The sequence below is a fragment of the Mugil cephalus genome, chromosome 11 (genome assembly GCF_022458985.1).
Source record: "Mugil cephalus isolate CIBA_MC_2020 chromosome 11, CIBA_Mcephalus_1.1, whole genome shotgun sequence".
Classification (NCBI taxonomy): domain Eukaryota; kingdom Metazoa; phylum Chordata; class Actinopteri; order Mugiliformes; family Mugilidae; genus Mugil; species Mugil cephalus.
In genome coordinates, this window is record NC_061780.1 from 12,315,052 (window position 1) to 12,334,356 (window position 19,305).

The following is a 19,305-nucleotide window of genomic DNA, read 5'->3' on the forward strand; positions in this document are numbered from 1 at the left end:
TTTATATTCCACCTGGAATTTGGGGAAGCACCAGTCATGCAATGACTGGTTTATGGTGTGTGTGTTAAAAAAATAAAATCTGTCACTCTTTAAATGTTTTTTTTTTTTTTTTTTTTTTTTTTTATTGAACAATTCTTGTTTTCATATAACTCAAATTACAACTTGTAATATTCAGTTACATTTGTTTTTTCTTTGATAGTTTCAAAAGATGCGGTGTAAGAGCTGCTTGTTACACAAACGCTCCACTAGGTGGGGGTAAACTGTTGGTTCCAAATCCTCTCTTCTCTCTGGTCTCTTTTACCCACACTGTATCTACGAGCAGTGATGAATAAATCTTACATACAACATACATACCACAAAATCATTAGACTTTTTGTCCTACTATGTGGAAGTATGTGGAAGAAATTCATAGGCAAGAGGAAGCAATGAGATGCACTAAGGCAGTGCCGCAGGCTAAGCAAGGACAGTGGGTGAACTGGGAGAGTGTAGAAAAAAAGGAAATTGTCTTGGAGAGAGCTGTGGAGCATGGAGGCTAGTAGGAAATGCCGAGCAGCTGCAATTGAGGAAAAATGGACTGAAGCAAATTCCTCTTCTAGAAAGGAGAATAGGCATATTATGTTTGTTGGGGAGGGTGATAAGGCTAGACCAGCGAGAAACAGGCACGGTACGTACAGTTTTCACAAAATAAAACACATGATGTCAGTGGATCTGTCAGTCTGTTAAAATCACCAAATCAGTCATTAAAAAATAAATCCCAGATATCAGCTCAAAACAACCCCTCAGTGTTTCAGCTGTGTATTTATTCCAAACTCTGATGGATCTTGTGAGTCTTGTGGTTCTCCAGTTTTCAGTTGTGACCTGTATCTTCTTAGCAGGAGAAGGATGACATTGTGGTCAGAGCGGCTGAGGGGTGGGCGTGATTTTGATATGTATGCATTGGGAATGTTTCCATAAAACAAGTCCAATGTTCTGTGATCTAGTGGGAGTTGTGATATATTGCTCATGGTTGGGTATGTATGTGATGATGTCACACTTGTTAAAAACCCCCAAGAAAAACGCTTGCTGCACTCTAGTCTGATTGACAGCTCTGTAATAGCTGTCAGCAATGTGCTCATCAGCTAGATTAAAATCAGACCCCGGTACATACACTAAAACTGTATCACTGTAACCTGGGAGAATCTCTGGGAAGGTCATGTGGTCTAAAAGCTCTGACTGTGAGGTTTGTTGCCCACTTTCTGTCGGCAGCCATGCAGAGCCAACACCCAATCGACTTCTGCGTTCTCACTGCTTTTCTGTCAAAGTGAATGATGGTGAATCATCCAGCTGAAAGTCTGTGTCATCAGACAGCCATGTTTCTGTGAAACAGAAGAGGCTGGTTTGTCAGTAATCCAGATTAGATCCGATGAGTGTGTCAGATCCTGCTCACATGTAATCCCATGTGTACCTGGCATGGAGGTGAATGACTGCGTGTGAAAAGAGTCCATATATGTGCCATAAACTGGCAATCGAGAGCCATAAGCAGGCCAGATAAAGCACTGTTACCAGCGCCTCATGTGTGTGCACACTGGTAAGTAACAAAAAATATAAAGGTATCTGTATTTGTGTTTAATTCAGCAAGTTAATCACTGAATCCAATGTACGGCTCCTGCTGTACTTCTACCACATGTGTGTGGAATCAGTAAATACAGAGTCTGAGTCAGAAAGGACCGTGATGAACTCTTTGACAGGGTCTGTGGTTCAACCTGAAACAGTACATGTCATGTTGTCTGATGCTGAGCTTCACTCTGGTTCACCAGATAATAACGAACATTTGAGCTGTTAAATCATTGAGGCCTTGTCATGAGTAAAAGGGTAATAACGATCCATACTGCATAGGGTTTAATTATTTTAAATATCTACTATAGTTATATAATAAAATGTCAGAAAAGTCAGTGATTTAGATTAGATTTTATTTAATTTCCACTGGAACTAAGAACAAAAATCATAAATGAATATGTTTTTTTATTTGGTTTTATTCTTTTAATCTATTTTATTTGGAGACAAGACATGATCAACATTTAAAAAAAGAAAGCTAGAAGCAGAAAATATTTTTATTTTTTCCTGTTGGTTACTAAACTTCTCACATATCACTTAAGGTCATGTGTGAGGTAGTAAGTGCTACGAGTCTACACAGTGATGTGAAGCAAATCTGGGCAGTGATTCTTCTTTCTCCATCAGCTCAGAACCAAAGAGATCAGTGGTGCCACCAGCAGCATGAGGCCAGCACCTGTACTGCTGGCACTGTTGCAGTAGTCGCCCTGACAGCAGCTCATATCTACTCCAGTTAATCCCATAATCTGAGCAAGTTCCTTGTTTGTGCAGATTACATTGGAGGAGCAGCCCTTCAAAGTCACATTTTGGCCACCTGTACTCACTGAGAGAAAGACAATCGTGTCAGTGGATGAGATTTTATCACTTGAATCACTAAACTCTACTTAGTCTACATATAAATGATGAAATTTAATACAGAAGTCATGATACCTCTTAGTGAGATGCAGTGGTCCTCATTCCCCAGGCAGTTTAGAGTTGTGCTGCACGTTTGTCCATCACAAGTGAAGCACTTCCTGCCATTTGGATTGGTTTTGCTGGGTTTGTAAAAAAAATATCTTTTTAAATTAAAAAAAAAACTTAAAAAAAATTTTAATTATTTGAATAATTGTGATAAAACAAACAAATTTTCATTTTGATTTTTTGTCCTACCGGGGCTTTTGGGTGTTGAAAGGGGTCTGTTAAAAACAGTTGGGGGTAATACGGTTCTGGAAAATCCTAAGTTGAGTGATGCTCCCCACTCTCAGCAAAGCACTGATTTTCCGGGACATTCAAAATTCTGAACCCCTGCAACAAAACGTTTCTTTTAAACTGGACCAGTGTCAAGAAAAAAATAGGAAGGTTTACAAAACACCATACCTGCAAAACAAATTTTTAGTGCAGCACATGTTTTCCCCCGTGCGGGGTTTGTTTGTTTCATGCGGGTTTCCCAGTCTCCCCGGGGTTTGCATGATAAATTCAGGGTTCGGCTGATGAAACAAAAAAAAATAAAAAAGAAAAATCACGGTTGTTTTAAAATGAAAAACCTTTTTTAAAAAATGAATGCTTAAAAAAAAATTTTTAAAAGGAAAATAGGATAAAAATAAAAAACTAAAGAAAATTAAGTACTATTTTTTAAAAAAAAAAAAAAAAAAAAAAAAAAAACCTTCCCGGGAGAAGCACAACCCAAAAGGCCAAAATGAGGAATACATTTTGTGTTGGGGGGTACAAGTGAGTTTTATTTTTGATCTCTTAAAGGTAAAAATATTTTCATAAAGGGGGGCTTCACCCTTCAAACCACACCTCCATTATTTACTGATAGTGACAAACCCTGACTCTGAACAATGACCGTGTTATGAAAACTGAATTAGGATTTTAAATTATGTTTTGTTATTTTCTTTAGGATGTTTTCTCAATGCAGAAATTCACAAACACACAATTCTTCACTTCTACTTTATTCCTATTATTAATTAATATATGTGAACATTCAACACGTAGTCAGTCACTAATTCAAATTTCAGCAAAGTAAAATTTGACAGTATTGTTTGGATCTAAATCATTTAAAAATTTTTTAAAAAATCTCCACTGCTAAATTTAAAAATCAACTAATAACATCTTAAGTCCTACATCTCATGGTTACACTCTTGTTGGGGCTCTTTGTCAAAATCTAGGTATAAAAGCTGAATTATTTTCCTTTATATACTTAATGTGTTGCTTGATCAGTGTATTAAATGTCACAAAATAGTAAAAAATAGTCATTATTCACCATTTTTTTCAAAAGAAAGCTTAAATTTACAATAAATTTGTTATTCAGCCCCATAACTTTTTTCCCACTGAAAAAAAATAGCCACTTTTTAAGTTGCATGATGTTAGATTAACAACCTCTAAGGGGTTTTTGTTTTTTAAAAAACACAGGGTTTGCTGTCACACTCATTTTATTAACTCAAAAAGGTGTCCATTTAAGCCAGTTCAAGAAACAAAACTTTGTCTCTTTCGGGAAAGAAAGATTAAACCCACCATTCATTGAACCATTATTTTTGTGTCCCATGAAAGGATTCACATCACACAAAAAAAAAACATCCAATGGTTTTATTAAATTTATCGTTATAAATTTTTTTAAAGAAAATAAATAATAACTTCAAAGGATCCATGTTTACTCAAAAAACTTTCATACATACAGAAAAGTGAAACAATTAAAATATCAAAATAAAAATTTAAATACATCTTGTTGACATGTGCAAGGGATTTTTTCCTCTCTTTTCCCTCTAACCATCATGCAAAAGGTCATTCTGTCTGTAACTTAATCAAGCTGACCTTGGGTAATTTTGGGACATGGGGCCCAAGTTCTGTTTGATTTCAACATTTCATTAATGTGGCGGCTTTAAAACAACAAAAACGTCCTTTTAAGCCGATTCTCTTGTCCTTCCTTTATGATACAAATGACAGTTCCAACATTAGTTTTTCACTTTTCTCCATAACAAATAAGGCTGCAGAGTGAAATGAAAAAAACAACAACAAAAAAAGGGGAAAGAAAATGGGGGTGAAGATGAAAGATTCAGAGGCCCCACTATGTTCCATAGTGGTAGTTATGTGTATTTTTTTTAATTATTGAAATTGATCATTAAACACAGATAAAAACACCAACACTGAAGCGTCTTGCAACCCCTCTGTTTTTTGATACACAAACCTTATTTAAAGTATGTTGTCATATACGGGTTTTTTTGCTTTTTGCTGCAATTTCCCAAAAAAGCAGAGAAGACTTTTTTTTCTACTTTTCTGTTTCATTTTCATACAGCCTCACCAACTAAAGGGTTGGATTCTTAAACGGGTGGAAAAAACATCAAAGCATGCTACTGCCTCTTTTCCCCCAATTTCCCTGAAAGCTAAAATGATTTTATGCACAGAAAAAAGTTGTTTTTAAATGGGTGTAAAATAACTCTACTGTTAAATGCAAGCCCCTTTCTTTTTCTGTCTCAAACCACTATAGACTTGACATGTTCTTTGGGCCAAATATGACTTTAACTATATGATAAATATGTCATTTAAAAATTTAAATAAAAAAAAACACATAAATTTTTTGAAAATTTTTAAACAAATTTTAAAAAGTTCAAGAATAAAATTTTTTTTTGGGGTACTTTTTTTCAAGAAAAAACTCAAAACATCCAAAATAGCTTTTGGGTTTTACTGGTACTGGTAGGCACACACGGCAGAGAGACAACCCTTTACATAACACTTCCTTTATAAACTTTGGACAGTAAACCATTATAGTCCTCCCCTATTAAAAGGATACTACATAAAGGGTGAAGCTTTATTTTGAAATTCAGAAGATGTAGACTATATTTGTAAAGTTGTCTCATCAGTAATTTTTCAAAATCCACTTTTCTGACTAGGTTAGTGTATTCCTCATAGTTCCTTTTATTTTGGACTTTAAGGTATTTATTAACAGCATCCAAAACTCGCATAAGTTTTTTTTCTTTAAAAATTTTGTGTTTTAAATTTTTTTCTGTTTTAAAATTTCAAAAATCAATGTGTTTTTTTAAATTTTTTTTTGGGAAAAAAAAAAAAAAAAAAAATTAAAAAACCCCAAACCCCCATATTGGGGTTCCCCGATGTTTTAAATTTCTTAAAAGGGGAAAAATTTTTCCTTTTGAACAGGGGAAAAAAAAAAAAAAAAACGGATTAAAAAATTTTCCCAAACCCTTTTGCTTGTTTTGCAATAAAAAAACCCCTTTAAGGGCCCCCTTTTTCCTTCCAAAAGGGATTAAAAAACCACCAGTTTTTTTGTTAAATTTTTTCTTTGGAAATTTTTTTTCCCTTCCCTAAAAAAAAAATTTAGCCTCGGGGACATTTCCTTGGCTTTTGGGGTTTTTCCAAATTTTCACCTTTGTGGTTTTTTGGGCCGGGATTTTTTTTTTAATTTAATTTTGTAATTTTTTTTTAAAAATTTTTTTTTCGGGAAATAAAGAGCACTTTTGTTTGCACCTCTCCAGAAAAATCAGTTAAATATTGAAATCGAGTGTAGTTGTGCTTTTGGGTTTCTGACCCATCTTGAAGAATTTGGGTCATGCCTCCAATAATAATATAAAATAATATCCATGAGATCCTTTGTTAGATTAAAAGTTCATATTAACGGGCTGAGGCGAGCCCAAGAAATTTAAAGTGAAAAAAAAAATGCATAAAAAAGGGAATAGATTTTTAAAAATTTAAGCATTTCCTTTCTGCTGTTTGTTACAAGTTTTTTCTACCCTTTTCCCCTTACTTCCCACACACCCTCATTACCCAAAATTCATTTCAGAAAGAAGAAAAGGGGGATAAGAGTGAAAAATGGACTTTTTTTGGTGTGTTGCAACAAGATCTGATTTAAAGGAAAAAAATATTCGGCCCCACTAAGACTCATATGTTAAAAAATACAACAACTTGCATGAAACTGGAAAGAAAAGGTTAATGAATTCTGTGGGTCTGGGGAAACACCATCCACTTAAACGGAGCGAAAAAAGTTAGCAAAGCAGGGAAAAAGCCAGCTGCTTCATTGCCATTTTTTGGGGTTTTCTCTCCCCACGCTCTTTCCTCTACACTAATGACTGACCTTTTGGGACCCTTCTTAAAACTCCTGAAGTTTTGAGTGACACCCCCTCATTGGATCATCCGGGGGGGGCGAGAACACCTCTCAAAACTGGGACTTTCCCGGGAAAGGACCCCCATCCACCCCCTCCCCTTACCATCCTAAACAGGACCCCCCCCAAACCGGGGACTCATTAAGGTCCCTGGGTCCAAAACCCCCCCATCCTGAAGTGGACCTCCCACTTTGACTGGTTAGAAAGAAGGCCCACAGAGGTGTTCTTCTTCCCGCACTCAGGAAGTCCAACCCACCCAGAAGCTGCTGACATCTTCTATTTCTGCTTTACCGTCTTTTCCTTACCCCCACACAGTCGGGTTTGGATCATCATAACAGGACGGGGACGGCTGCAGGGAAAATCAGGTCTGCAGAGAGAATTATTACCCTTCCTTCCCAAAGCCCTTTCCCGGCCCGGGGAAAAACAGGGCCCTCCTTTCCCCCCCTTCAGGCCCCTTCCATTAATGGAAAAAACCCTGTACACCAAAAACACCGACACAATAACTGTTTTTTTCCCGGGCGTCACTCTGAAACTCGAGCAGTCACAGAGCAAAAAATGCCCCTTGTCATAACCCTCATTACTTTCTTGATATAATCTGTTTTATTAAGTTCATACTCTTTTTAAATTTAAAGTTCTATTCACTGCATATACCATTAATACACGGATGGATTTTTACACCTCTTGGCCGTTTTTGGGTGCGTGGACAGAGGCGGAGTGGACTGGTCCCGTGTTGACAGCCTGGCTACAGGCAGCGCACCATCAATGAGAGAAAGCAGGTGTCGTGACAAAATTCAAAGAGAACCTACAAGCCCTTAATGGAGGAGACGGCTCCTGGATATTTCACTATGCATTGCACGAGGAGACATTGTGTTGTAAGTCGTTAAAAATGGACCATGTCATGGAGGTAGTTGTTTGAACTGTTAATTTCATCTGAGCCAGAGGTCTGAATCATCGTCATCCAAATCACTCCACACATGTTGTACTTCAACAAACACCCATGTCCACACAGCAGACAGACGCATGGTCAACAAAAAAAATGGTACAACAAGTAGTCTAAACAAAAAATACTTGAAAAAAAAATTAAAATTTAAAGTTAAGAAAAACGGTTGCATATATAAATAGCTATTAAGGGGGCTTCAATACTGATATTTATCGAAACTCCCATTTAATACTGTAATTTAGCTTAAATTTATTTTGTTCACCCAAAATACTACAAATTATTTGAGTCCTGTCAGGGAGGACAGGGCAGCAACTAGCATTAGATAAACCCTTGCATTTTTTTTTTTCTTTTTGTATCTTACTGGCCAGGGGCATGACTATTCTTTAAGGACAGGGGAGGCTTAGGCCGAATTCCAATACTCATCTTAACCCTCAATCTTAACCCTCAAGCTCAACCCTAATCTTAACTGGCCCTCAAAACCAAGTGTTGAGGGTTATTTCGTCACTTGAAATGGGACACCTTTCAAACTGTGGGGGGCAGAATAACCAAAAGCGGTCCATTTGGGGATAACTTAAACCGTTAGTTTTTTATTGTTTACTATTATGCACGCAAACCCTTAACGTTAAGCCACAAAGCAGCTATCTGAAAAGTCCCATCAGATCCATTTGTCAGTTATTATTTAGTGCAAAAAAAATCCCGAAAAACCCGAAATAATATCATTGTTATAGGAGATCCCCATCAAATAATCTGTTAAATACCAAACCCCACGGACATATTAGCTGACAGTTACCGCACACCACAGCTTATTCATAAGTAAATGATAGCAAACAACCGCTTGTCCGCACCGGCTGGCTATTGACAAAAGATTGTAAAATAAAAAATAAATATTACGCAACAGTGACATAAATAATCCATAAAATGAATAATAAATAAACTAAGATAATACAGTGGTTTTCATAATTTTTACATCTCTATTAACAAAGAAAATACTCACATTTGTAGCTTATTTGCTTGCAAACTAACCGAATGGGAAGTAATTAACCTAACAATGTTACCGTTTTTAAGTTTCAAACTTGACTTAGCTAACACCGGGGAGACACTTCAACAGCAGCTAACATTCGCATATGTTAGCGTCAGTTTTATGCAGGGGCCCAAACTGAAGCAAATTTGTAAGCACAGGCGGTCTAAACAAAAGAAACACCTTTTTGTTAAATAACACATCATTTACGTGAATGTTATCTTAAAATCATTTCTTCTCCACTTCCCACTGCCCTTTCTTTCTTTTTCTTTTTTTTTTTTCCCTCTTCTCACTACCAGAGGGATACTCCTCTTTTTTTTTCCCCACTTCTTTTCCTTTGCAGCCCCGTTAACACACACGGGTTTTAACGGAGGTGGGATTGACGTGGGGCCCCGTTTGGGAGGTTTCCTACTGAGATGATGTCTTTGCAAATCTCCCATTGTTGTTTATTTGATTTAACCTTTTGATTTAACCGTCAGTTGAGTCTTTTTCAATTCTCTCTATATATATTTTTGAGACATTTCGGTACATAAAACAGCCCTTGGGCCCCAACTCTCGGGGGGCCCCTGGGCCAGGGGGCCCCAAGCAGTTGCTTGCCTTGCCTGTTGACAAGCTGCCCATCTGACTGGATTTGTATAGGAAACCCACTCACACCGACCAGCATTTATTATTTGATTCCCACCCCCCTCTGGTCAGAACCCTCCAGCACAGAGCACAGACTGTACCCACAAGGCAGGATGGAAAGGAGAAGGAGGGGAAACACATCAATCAAACCCTCAAGATGTGTGGATATCCCAATTGGTCCTTTTTTAAAGGCTCATAAACGTATCCCAAAAAGGACAGGGATGAGGAGCACAGCAGGAGGAAGAACATCGCCATCCCCTATGTGGCTGGTGTATCGGAGAAACTGAGGAGAATCTTCAAAAAACACCGCACTCCAGTTTATTTCAAAGTCAGCAACACACTTGTCCAGAAACTGGTCCCCCCCAAAAGCCCAAACACCATCAAAAACAAAGTAATGTATGTTTGCTTTTTTCAGTGCCGTGGGGAAAGTACAGACTTAAACATTGGGAAACCCAAACAACCCACCACAAACAAGGGGCTCAACAAAAAAGGGCCAGGCATCGGGGAACGACTCACATCCACCCCCACTTAAAGGGACAAAGGGCCACCCTTTTGAAGATACTGCGCCAATCCTCCAGAGAGGACAGTATCTGAGAGGGGAGTAAAAAAAACCCACGTTAAAAGCAAAAAAAACTTTCTCTAAACAAGGAGGTGGACTGAGACTTAATTTACCATCTATTTACAATTTAGTTTTACTTCTACCCCCAAGAAGTTTCAACACCATTCCACCTTGGGGGGCCTCCAGCCCCCACTGACAAAGCTCGTTGGGCCCCATTCACAGGGTAAGAACCCATTATAGAAATAGTGGCACCGTTCCTGGCAGTAAATTTCTGGGGTGGCCCACGGGTTTTTTCCTTTTTAAAACCCCCTCAACTTTCCACTATCCCCCAGAACTGAAGAAGCCCCGGTTTGAAGCGAAACATTTTCAAAAAAAATTCTACAAGCCCAGTTGTTTCTTATTCAACCCCTTTTGGGTTACATGACCGGATATGAGAACCTTAATGTCGGAACCAGACATTATCCGTCCATAGGCCCCGTCTGGGGTTTGGTGGAAGTCTTCCCCTTTTTTGGATCAAATTTTACTTTTCAAACCCTTTTTTAATTACAATAAGGGCCCCAAAAAGTTACCGGGGAAACATTGTGTTTTTTGGATGCGGTTCCAGTCTGTTCTGGTGTGCACTGTTCATTTCAAGGTGCTAGCTAATGTAACAACAATGGTGACATAAAGAAGAGTTACTGCCCCTGTCTTCAAAAATATAAGCAATGCTTAAAAAGTCAGTTATATACAAGAAAAGATGCACATAATAAGAAGCTGAAACATCTGTGAAATACACAGTTGCCTTATACTTATGTAAAGGTTATGTGAATTAATTTACCTGAACATTTAAGATGTAGTCAATCAACAAAAAAATCAGCAAAGTAAAATTTGACAGTATTATTTGAATCTACATAATGACATGAATTATTTTACTTTATCGTGTGAATCAGTCACTTGATCAGTGTATAAATTCACCAAATAGTCATTATTTACCATTTCTTTTTCAAAAGAAAGCACTTAAGTTTAAAATAAATCTGTGTTAATTAATGCCACATAACTTAATTCCACTGAAATGACAACTTAAGTCCGGTGTTTCAGCTCTAGCATGATGGTTTGTGCTTCATCCACACACGTTTGTCACGTTAGATTTATGAGGTTCATTGTGTCTTAAGGCGTTTTCTTATCTTCAGACATAAACCTTTTAAGATGTTTTGCTACCTGCTTGACAGTTTAGACTGTGTCCAGTCTTCTGAAAATATTTTTATGTCTGAAGATAAATAAACCTAAGACAAAGTCCACACATTCATTTTATTTTATGTCATGTGAAAGGATAACCAACATCACTCGTTAAAAAAAAACTTCCAAAGAGTTTTATTTCTGAGTAAATGAAAGCGATTCTTTTTATTGATATATTAAAGAGAATTTTGTGCAGATGTTCTTGCATATCAGCAGTACTTTATAGCACCTGTCTGATGGCAGTAATCTGAAGGTGTGGTGGAGTGATGTGACCGTCCTCAGTGATCAGGGTGGCTTTACTCATCACTGTTTGGGTTGTACGTTCAATGGGGGGATTTTTGGATAAACCGGTTATTTTTCTGGCCATGACAAGGGGAAGAATTTTTTTTTTATGTTTGAGGGTGAAAAATTTTTATTCAACATTGACCTTACCCCCGTTTAATATGTTCTCCCAACATTAAAAGTTAGGGTTTCCTCAGCAGGTGGCAGATGGAGTGAATTGCGGGGTTTAAAGGACGGGGGTCTCCATCTCTGTCCCCAGATATTTAAAGGGTCTCAACCTGCCCCACCAGCTACCTGGATCCAGACAGTTTCCCCTTTTTTTAAATTTGTTTTGGTAGGGACCAGGCCGGGGGAAAAATTTAATTTTTTTTTTGATTTAAAAAAAAATGGGAAACCCTTTTTTTTTTTAAAAAAAATTTTTTTTTAGCTTGTTCCCTTGCGAGTCACTGTGCTTTATTGCCCTTCTGATGGCATAACATGGGGTGGGGGAGGGGGTGTGAGGGGTTCCTCATGATCAGATTTTTTTTCCCTCCTAAATTTCCTTTACAGTTCAGATAGGGGAGTTTGAAGGGTGAACATCCTGTCCCTCACTGAGACTTTTGTCCAAAAATGAACCTAGGGAACTTCTTTTTTCCTTACACTATCCAGTTGTAAAACAGCTCATTCTTTAAAATAAGCAACCAGCCCAAAAATTTCCATTTGAAATCTTTAAAGCAAAAGGTTACTCACCACTCTCTCTATGCATCCGTGCTGGAACAGTTTGGTGAGAACCCACCGAGCTCAGTGTGGCACTCTTTGAGTAGGATAGTAACTTTATTTATATAACAACCTTTGCAGAGTGAGTGCACAGAGTACTTTACAGCAATGAAATATGAAAGGCAACAGTCAAAAATACAACCAATACAAATGACACTTTAAAAGGTGAACAGGGACCAGCTAAAGCCAGTATAAAACCTCCTAAAAAAGGTGGTACCCTGCGCGACCTGCGGGGCCTGAACCTGTGCGGTGGAGGTCACAGGCTGATCAGTCCAGGTTTTTGGTGTGTTGCGACTGCAGAACTGGGCAAAGAAGCTGTTTAATTGCTCTGCAAAGGAGGCAGCACCCAGACAATCCACCACTGTAGGTTAGGAGGCTCTGCCCATCGTGATGTTAAGGCTCTGCCATGCCTCCCTCGCATTTCCAGTTATCAGTTTCTGCTCCACCCAGTTCTTGTAGTTGATCTCCTTGGCTTTCCTCCTGAACTCTTGCTCCTTTTCCCTACCGAATCTGTCCCCCTAAAAAAAGCTTATTTTTTCCCAAAAAAATTTTTTTTCTCAGCCCTTTGATGTCTTTGTTGTTTGGGTAAACTTTTTTATTTTTTTTTTTTTTTTAGGAGTCAGTTTTCACAAAAAAAAACCATGTTCGTGGATCGTCAGTCTTTAAAATCACCAAATCAGTCTTTAAAAAATAAATCCCAGATATCAGCTCAAACGTTTTTAAAATGTTTCGCTCTGTCTTTATTCTAGCTCTGATGGATCTTGTGAGTCTTGTAGTTTTCAGTTGTGACCTGTATCTTCTTAGCAGGAGAAGGATGACATTGTGGTTAGAGCGGCTGGATTTTGATATTTACTGTATGCATTGGGATTGTTGCCATAAAATAAGTCCAGTGTGTTCTGTGATCTAGTTAGAAGCAGAAAATATTTTCATTCCTTCCTGTTGGTTACTAAATTTTCTACTTGTCACATATGACTTAAGGTCATGTGTGAAGCAGTAAGGTTTACAACTACTATGATGTAAGCAAATCGGGACTGATTCTTCTTTTCTCCATCAGCTCAAACCGAAAGATCAGTATGCCACCGCAACATAGGCCAGCCTTGTACAAAAATTTGCTTTAGCATTGTACTAATATTGGTATTTGAGTACGCGGGCACTGTTCAGTAGTCCCCCCTGACACAGCTTTTTTTGCTCCATAGGCTGCGATCGGCAATTTCCCTTTTTTGAGCTTGCCCCGGAAAACACCCCTTTTAAAAGTCTCTTGTTTGTCACCTGTATTCACTGAGAGAAAGAAAATTGTGTCAATGGGCGAGATTTTATCAGATGTATCACTAAATTCTACTTAGTACATATAGAAGACATAATTTAATACAGAAGTCATTGTACCTGTTGCTGAGATACAGTAGTCCTCATTCCCCAGGCAATTCAGAGTTGTGTTGCAAATTTCTCCCCCACAGCTGAAGCACTTCCTGCCATTTGGATTGGTTTTGTTGGGCTCTGTAAAGAAATTAGTTGAAAGGGGTGTGTTCAAAGAAATAACAGTGACTGCCATTGACGTTACAAACTCATAACCATTTTGTACAAACGTTTTTGTTTCTAGGTTTTAGAAAATCCGGGAAATCACAAACAATATTTAGTTTAGACCCTTTTTTTTATAACTGCTTCACACGTGGGAAATGGAGTCAACCAACTTGTGGCACCTTTCAGCTCTTTTTCCCAGCCCCAAGATTTTTTTAAAAACTTTCCCCCAAAATTCATTTAATTTTTGGGTTTTTGCTTATAAACGCTTTTTTGAGTCACCCCACAAGTTCTCGATTGGATTAAGGTCCGGGGATTGGGCTGGCCACTCCATAACATCAGTTTTGTTGGTTTGGAAGATATTGCTCGTTTACTAGTGTGTTTGGGGTCATTGTCTTGTTGAAACACCCATTTCATGGGCATGACCTATTCTATTTGACATATGCAAACTGATCTATGATGCAATAAATAGGCCCAACACCATAGTAGGAGAAACATGCCCATATCATGGTGCTTGCAGCACTATGCTTCACTATCTTCACTGTGTTTTGTGGGTTGAATTCACAGTTTGGGGGGGTTATCTCACAAACCACACTTTTTCCATTTTTCTTACCGAAAATGATTGAGTTTATTGTGTCACTGCACTCTGAAATAAAAGAATAACAAAAAAAGCAATTTGAGTTGAAAAAGAAATCATGGAATTAATTTATAGACCAAAATGTATTCAAAACTTTTGACTCACAAGTAGCCACCTTTGGCGGGATAACCTGAACACACAAGTGGCTTTTTTTTTCTACATAGAAATCAAATATTCTTCAAAAAAGTTCTTTCCCAATCTTTTGCAGAAGTTCCCAAAATGTGGGGCCGGGCTTGCTTCACTTTTCTGCCCCATTCATCCCAAACCACTCAGGGGTTTAAGTCGGGGAACTGTGCTGGCCACTCCATGTTTCAAGCTTACCATCTTGTTTTTTTTTTCCTTTGGGACTTTGTTTTGGGTCATTATCTTGCTGTAGGATGAACTCTGACCAATAGGCGCATACCAAGGGAAGCGGGCCCCGGGCAAAGCTGTGGAGCCATTTTGGTTAGGGTGATGCCATTTGACAAGTACCGCCCTTTTACCCGCAAAACAGCCCCAACACAATTTCCCCCCCCTCCATGTTTGACATTGATGTCACCACTGTGGAAACCCATCCTCTCGCCTACTAAAGGCAAAAAAGTCCGCGTGAAAAAACCGAAGATTTTAAAAATTTTGGGATTCACCCTCCATAATACCTTCTTCCAGTTTTCAGTAGTCCAATGTTGGTGTTTCGTGGCCCAGGAGACCCTCTTTGTCTTATTCTGACATCTTAGCAATGGCTTTCTTGCTGCAACTCGTCCTGTCAAACCTGCAGCTCGAAGTCTTCTCTTCATAGTTGAAACTGAGAATTGCTTACTACGAATACTATTTAGCTGTGCTTGAGGCTGTTGTCCTGTGAGCCACCTATCACACAAGATGTTAACTCTCAGAAACTTGTCCTCTGATTCAGTTGTGGCTTTGGGTCTGCCAGACCGCTTCCAGCCAGAGTTTCCCACAGTTTCTGAGTGCCTTTTGATGGTGAAGAAAACTCACTGACGCCTTGACTTTCTCTGCAGTTTCCCTGTAGGAAAGACCTACATTTTTTAGTGTTATGATGGTCTGTCTCTCTTCCATTGTTAATTCCCTTTTTCTCACCATTTTTGTAGCAACACACTACTTTCTGCAGCACAATGCTGTTCACCTGATGCTCATGAGGGTCTCGTACCAGTGTGTTCCAACACTGCTTAAATGCAGACAGAGGGGGTTGTAAGTAATCTAGAAAAGTTGGAACACCTGTAGGAATTAATAGCACCAGCTTTCAAGGCTGATTCAACCTTCATTGCTGCAGAAAAGCTTTAAATTGTTAAACCACTTCATGTTCGCTGAAAAAGGCCTTTTTGTATAATTCTGAAATGTACATTATTTTTCAGTTTTGGGTAACCAAACCTTTCTTTTTAACCTCTGGCTGTTAAGTACTTACCTTTGTACCATTTCAAGCTATTCACTAGGCTTGCATGACCTGAATTGCAACAAATAACTGGAAAAATTAGGGTGTTCTTAAAAGCCAGGGCACCAAGGTCATAAAATAAAACAATGACTTTAATTTTGCATCTATGATGAATTTATTTTAAGGACTAATGACACTTCTGAGAAAGATTGGAGTCTCACTTGGAACTATTAAGCAGGTGAAGAAACATCTCCTACACTATTATGTCTGAAGATAAGAAAATATTGAACATACCTAACTTTATCAATCCATCACTCACTTCAAAAACTATAAAACTTATTAAACCTATATCCTCCCATAATTTTTGTTCAATTGACACAGAATGTGCAAAGTGAGTCTGGAAAGCATCAAAAATTCTCAATCAAGGAAAATTGTTGAGGAAATAAAATGAACTTAATAGACAACAAAGAAAACATTTCTGACCTTTTACTTTTAAAAATAGCATCCTCATGTCTCAAGATCTGAAATATTAAATTACAAGCAAATTTGCAGAACACTGCAACACTGGCAATAACAAAACAGTGTTTGCATAGATTAAATACCTTATGCTTAAAGCTCGACAAAGCAAAAACTTGACAGCAAGCGAATTAGCGTTTGTTACAGGCTATAGTTGGTACTCGGCATGTTAAAAGTGGGTCTACGTTGTACTCTCTTAGGTGAAAATTCAACATCACAGATGCGGACACAAGGGGGTGGGGAATGCTGGTGGTGTTAAAGCCGTGGTCAAAGTCAAGACGCAGACTAGAAAATTCGCAAAACCGCAAGGCATCAAGGCCACTGTGGCTTTACGCCAGATATTTTTTCAAAAGATTTTTTTCCTACCTGGGGCAGGTTGGGTGTTGCAGAGGTCAGTGCTGCAACACTTGCTGGCAATTACGGTTCTGGAGACTCCGAAGTTGGCTGAGTACTGGCCACATTCCTCAGGCGCAACACATGATTTTGCATTAACATTCCAAACTTTTGAACCATCTGCAACAAAACAGTAGTCATTGTAAATTGGACAAGTTTCAATAAGAAATAAGAAGAAGTACCATACCTGTATAAGACGCAACTAGTGCAGCACACTGATTCCTATGTGTAGGGCATAGTGTTGTTGTCTCAGTGCAGGTTCCAGTCAGTGGTATGCACTCATAACATGTCAGGGTATTGGCTGATGAAACAAAAAAGAAGAGTTGTACTGCCTTGACTTTAGTGAGTTATATATGTGTTTATATATATAAATGCAGATAAAAAAGAGGCTGAATCATCTATCGGTGCACGAGATACAGAGATTCAAGAAGTTTAGCAGTAAATACTAAAGGAAAATTACCATACTTATTTTCTTAAACATCAAAAACTAAAAAACAACAACAAAAAAACAAAACAAACAAAACTTACCTTCAGGGAGAAGCACAATCCCAAGGACCAGAGTGAGGAGATACATGTTGTGATGGTGAGGTACAAGTGAGTTTTAGTTTCATCTCTTAAAGGTATGAATAGTTCTCATGAGAAGGGGCTGGCTTCACCTTCAAACCACCCCTCCTTTATTTACGATAGTGACAACACCTGTCAATGAACAAATGAACGTGTTATGAAAACTGAATCAATTCTCATTTAAAAAGTTTTTAAAAAAATCCCCATGCTAAATTAGAAAATCAAGTCCTACATCTCATGGTTACACTCTTGTTGAGGCTCTTTGTCAAAATCTAGGTATAAAAGTTTACAATTAACTCTACAATGTGAATCAATTTCTTGATCAGTGTATAAAATGTCACAAAATAGTAAAAAACAGTCATTATTCACCATTTCTTTTTCAAAAGAAAGCACTCAAATTTACAATAAATTGCTGTTAATTCATGCCACATAACTTTATTCCACTGAAATAAATAGCTGCACTCTTTCAGTTCTAACATGATGGTTAGATTTAACAACCTCTAAGTGGTTTGTGTTTAATGAACACATGGTTGTCTGTCACAGCTCAGTTTTGTTAACTCAGAAGGTGTCAAAATTAAGCCAGTTCAAGAAACAAAGACATTGTGCTCTTTCAGTGGAAATGAAAGATTAAAGTCCACACATTCATCTTAACCATTTATTGCTGTGTCAAGTGAAAAGATTACAACATCACACATAAAAAAAATCTTCCACAAGTTTTATTAAAGTTATTTTTATTGATATTTTAAATAAAATAAAAAAATAACTTTCAGGAAGACGATGTTTATCTCCGAAAACATGTTTATCATCAGTACAGCAAAACAGCAACAATTAAAATATTCAGAATAAAAGTGTTATTCTGCCCTCCCTGAACGTGAATTGCTTAGTTTGGCAGATAGCTAACAGTTCTCCAATGAGAGGCAAAGTCTTCTTTCTTCAAGGATTTATTTGTCACTCTCAGTTGAAGATTACTGTAAAACTGAAATATATATACAACAAGAATTAAAACAATATATTCTTAATTAACAAATACGTTAATAGCATTCGAACTTACTGTAAAGCAATTAGCTAAAATTCGTCTTTAAACAGCTAAGAATCAAGTCCGCTAGCTCAATGCTAACATACAATGAAAAACACCATGACAGGCTAACAAACTAGCATTGCCACAGTTGCAAAAGATAAAACGGACGTTCTTCAAACGTTAATAGCGATTACAGTAAGACCTTCAAATACGTATACATAATACTCACAGACATATGTTCTCTTAACTTGTGAACGAACACTGCTGAAATTCGGCTGCAGATTAACCGCTTCTTCTGAAATTATAACTTTCGTACCTCTGTCGTAATACTGCCACCTTCAGGCAGAGATGTGTACGCCAGAGGGGGCAGCACAAGTGTAATACATCTTGTTCAGACATGTGCTGGTAAATGTGTGCTCTCTCTCTCTCTTATTCTGTCTCTTAACCACTATAGACTTGACATGGTTCTTTAGCCAAATATGTACCTTAACTATATGTACATAAAGAATGCTAATACGAAATTAAATAGATGTTCTGGAAAAACTTTAAATCTAATTTTATAGGTTCAAGAGTCAACTTTGGTTTTGATGTATAAACTCGGCACATTCAAGACAAACTCATTAAAACACCCAAAATAGCTTTGTGGAATTTTACGGGTTTACGTGGTAGGCAGCATCACGGCAGAGGAGACAACACATTACATAACACTTCCTCTTATACACTTTTGGACAGATAACACACACTTATAGTCCTCCCTCTATCTGAGGATACTACATAAAGGGTGAAATTCAGAAGATGTAGACTATATTTGTAAAGTTGTTTCAGGAGTAACTTTACAACATCCACTTTTCAACATCCACAATTCAACTTTCAGGTGTTGATTTTGTGTCTGGTTTGTCAGATCCACTTTGAAGGTCTGGATGATGTGTTGGTTACTGACACCCAGTGGATACGAGTGGACATGTTTCACCTGTGTCTCATCCAAGTCTTCCATTTGTGAGCTGTCCGTTCATTTGTTTGTTGGTTTTTTTGTTGTGAGTGTTTTCCTCTTTGGTGTCTAGTTGAGTCTTTTTTCTGTCTTTCGATGAATTTTACTTCTAGGTTAGTGTATTCCTCATATTTCCATCTTCAGTTCTCATATTTTGGACTTTAAGGCATTATCATTAACAGCATCCAAAACTACAGCACCAAGTGGTTCAGGTCCACCCACAGATTTTTCAAC

General features: G+C 37.8%; 1 protein-coding gene and 1 long non-coding RNA gene across 4 annotated transcripts; both read right to left on the minus strand.

Annotated features, from left to right (window-relative positions):
• Nucleotides 1–1,928: 1,928 nt before the first annotated feature.
• Nucleotides 1,929–17,168, minus strand: LOC125015860 (lymphocyte antigen 6B-like). Of its 3 annotated transcripts, none has more exons than XM_047597874.1 (5): nt 17,030–17,168; nt 16,689–16,802; nt 16,475–16,621; nt 2,521–2,631; nt 1,929–2,413 (listed from the first exon to the last, which is right to left on the minus strand). In XM_047597874.1, the coding sequence occupies exons 1-5, from the start codon at nt 17,073–17,075 to the stop codon at nt 2,214–2,216; spliced, it is 618 nt and encodes a 205-aa protein (XP_047453830.1). In that variant the 5' UTR covers nt 17,076–17,168; the 3' UTR covers nt 1,929–2,213. The 3 variants fall into 3 exon arrangements, with proteins under 3 accessions (XP_047453830.1, XP_047453832.1, XP_047453831.1); XM_047597876.1 differs by lacking the exon at nt 2,521–2,631 and adding an exon at nt 13,458–13,568; XM_047597875.1 differs by lacking the exons at nt 1,929–2,413; nt 2,521–2,631 and adding an exon at nt 13,839–14,235.
• An 820-nt stretch (nt 17,169–17,988) lies between these two features.
• LOC125016833 lies at nt 17,989–18,548 on the minus strand. The gene is made up of 2 exons (XR_007113771.1): nt 18,313–18,548; nt 17,989–18,041 (listed from the first exon to the last, which is right to left on the minus strand). It is a non-coding gene; the product is annotated as an uncharacterized LOC125016833 (long non-coding RNA).
• Nucleotides 18,549–19,305: the final 757 nt, after the last annotated feature.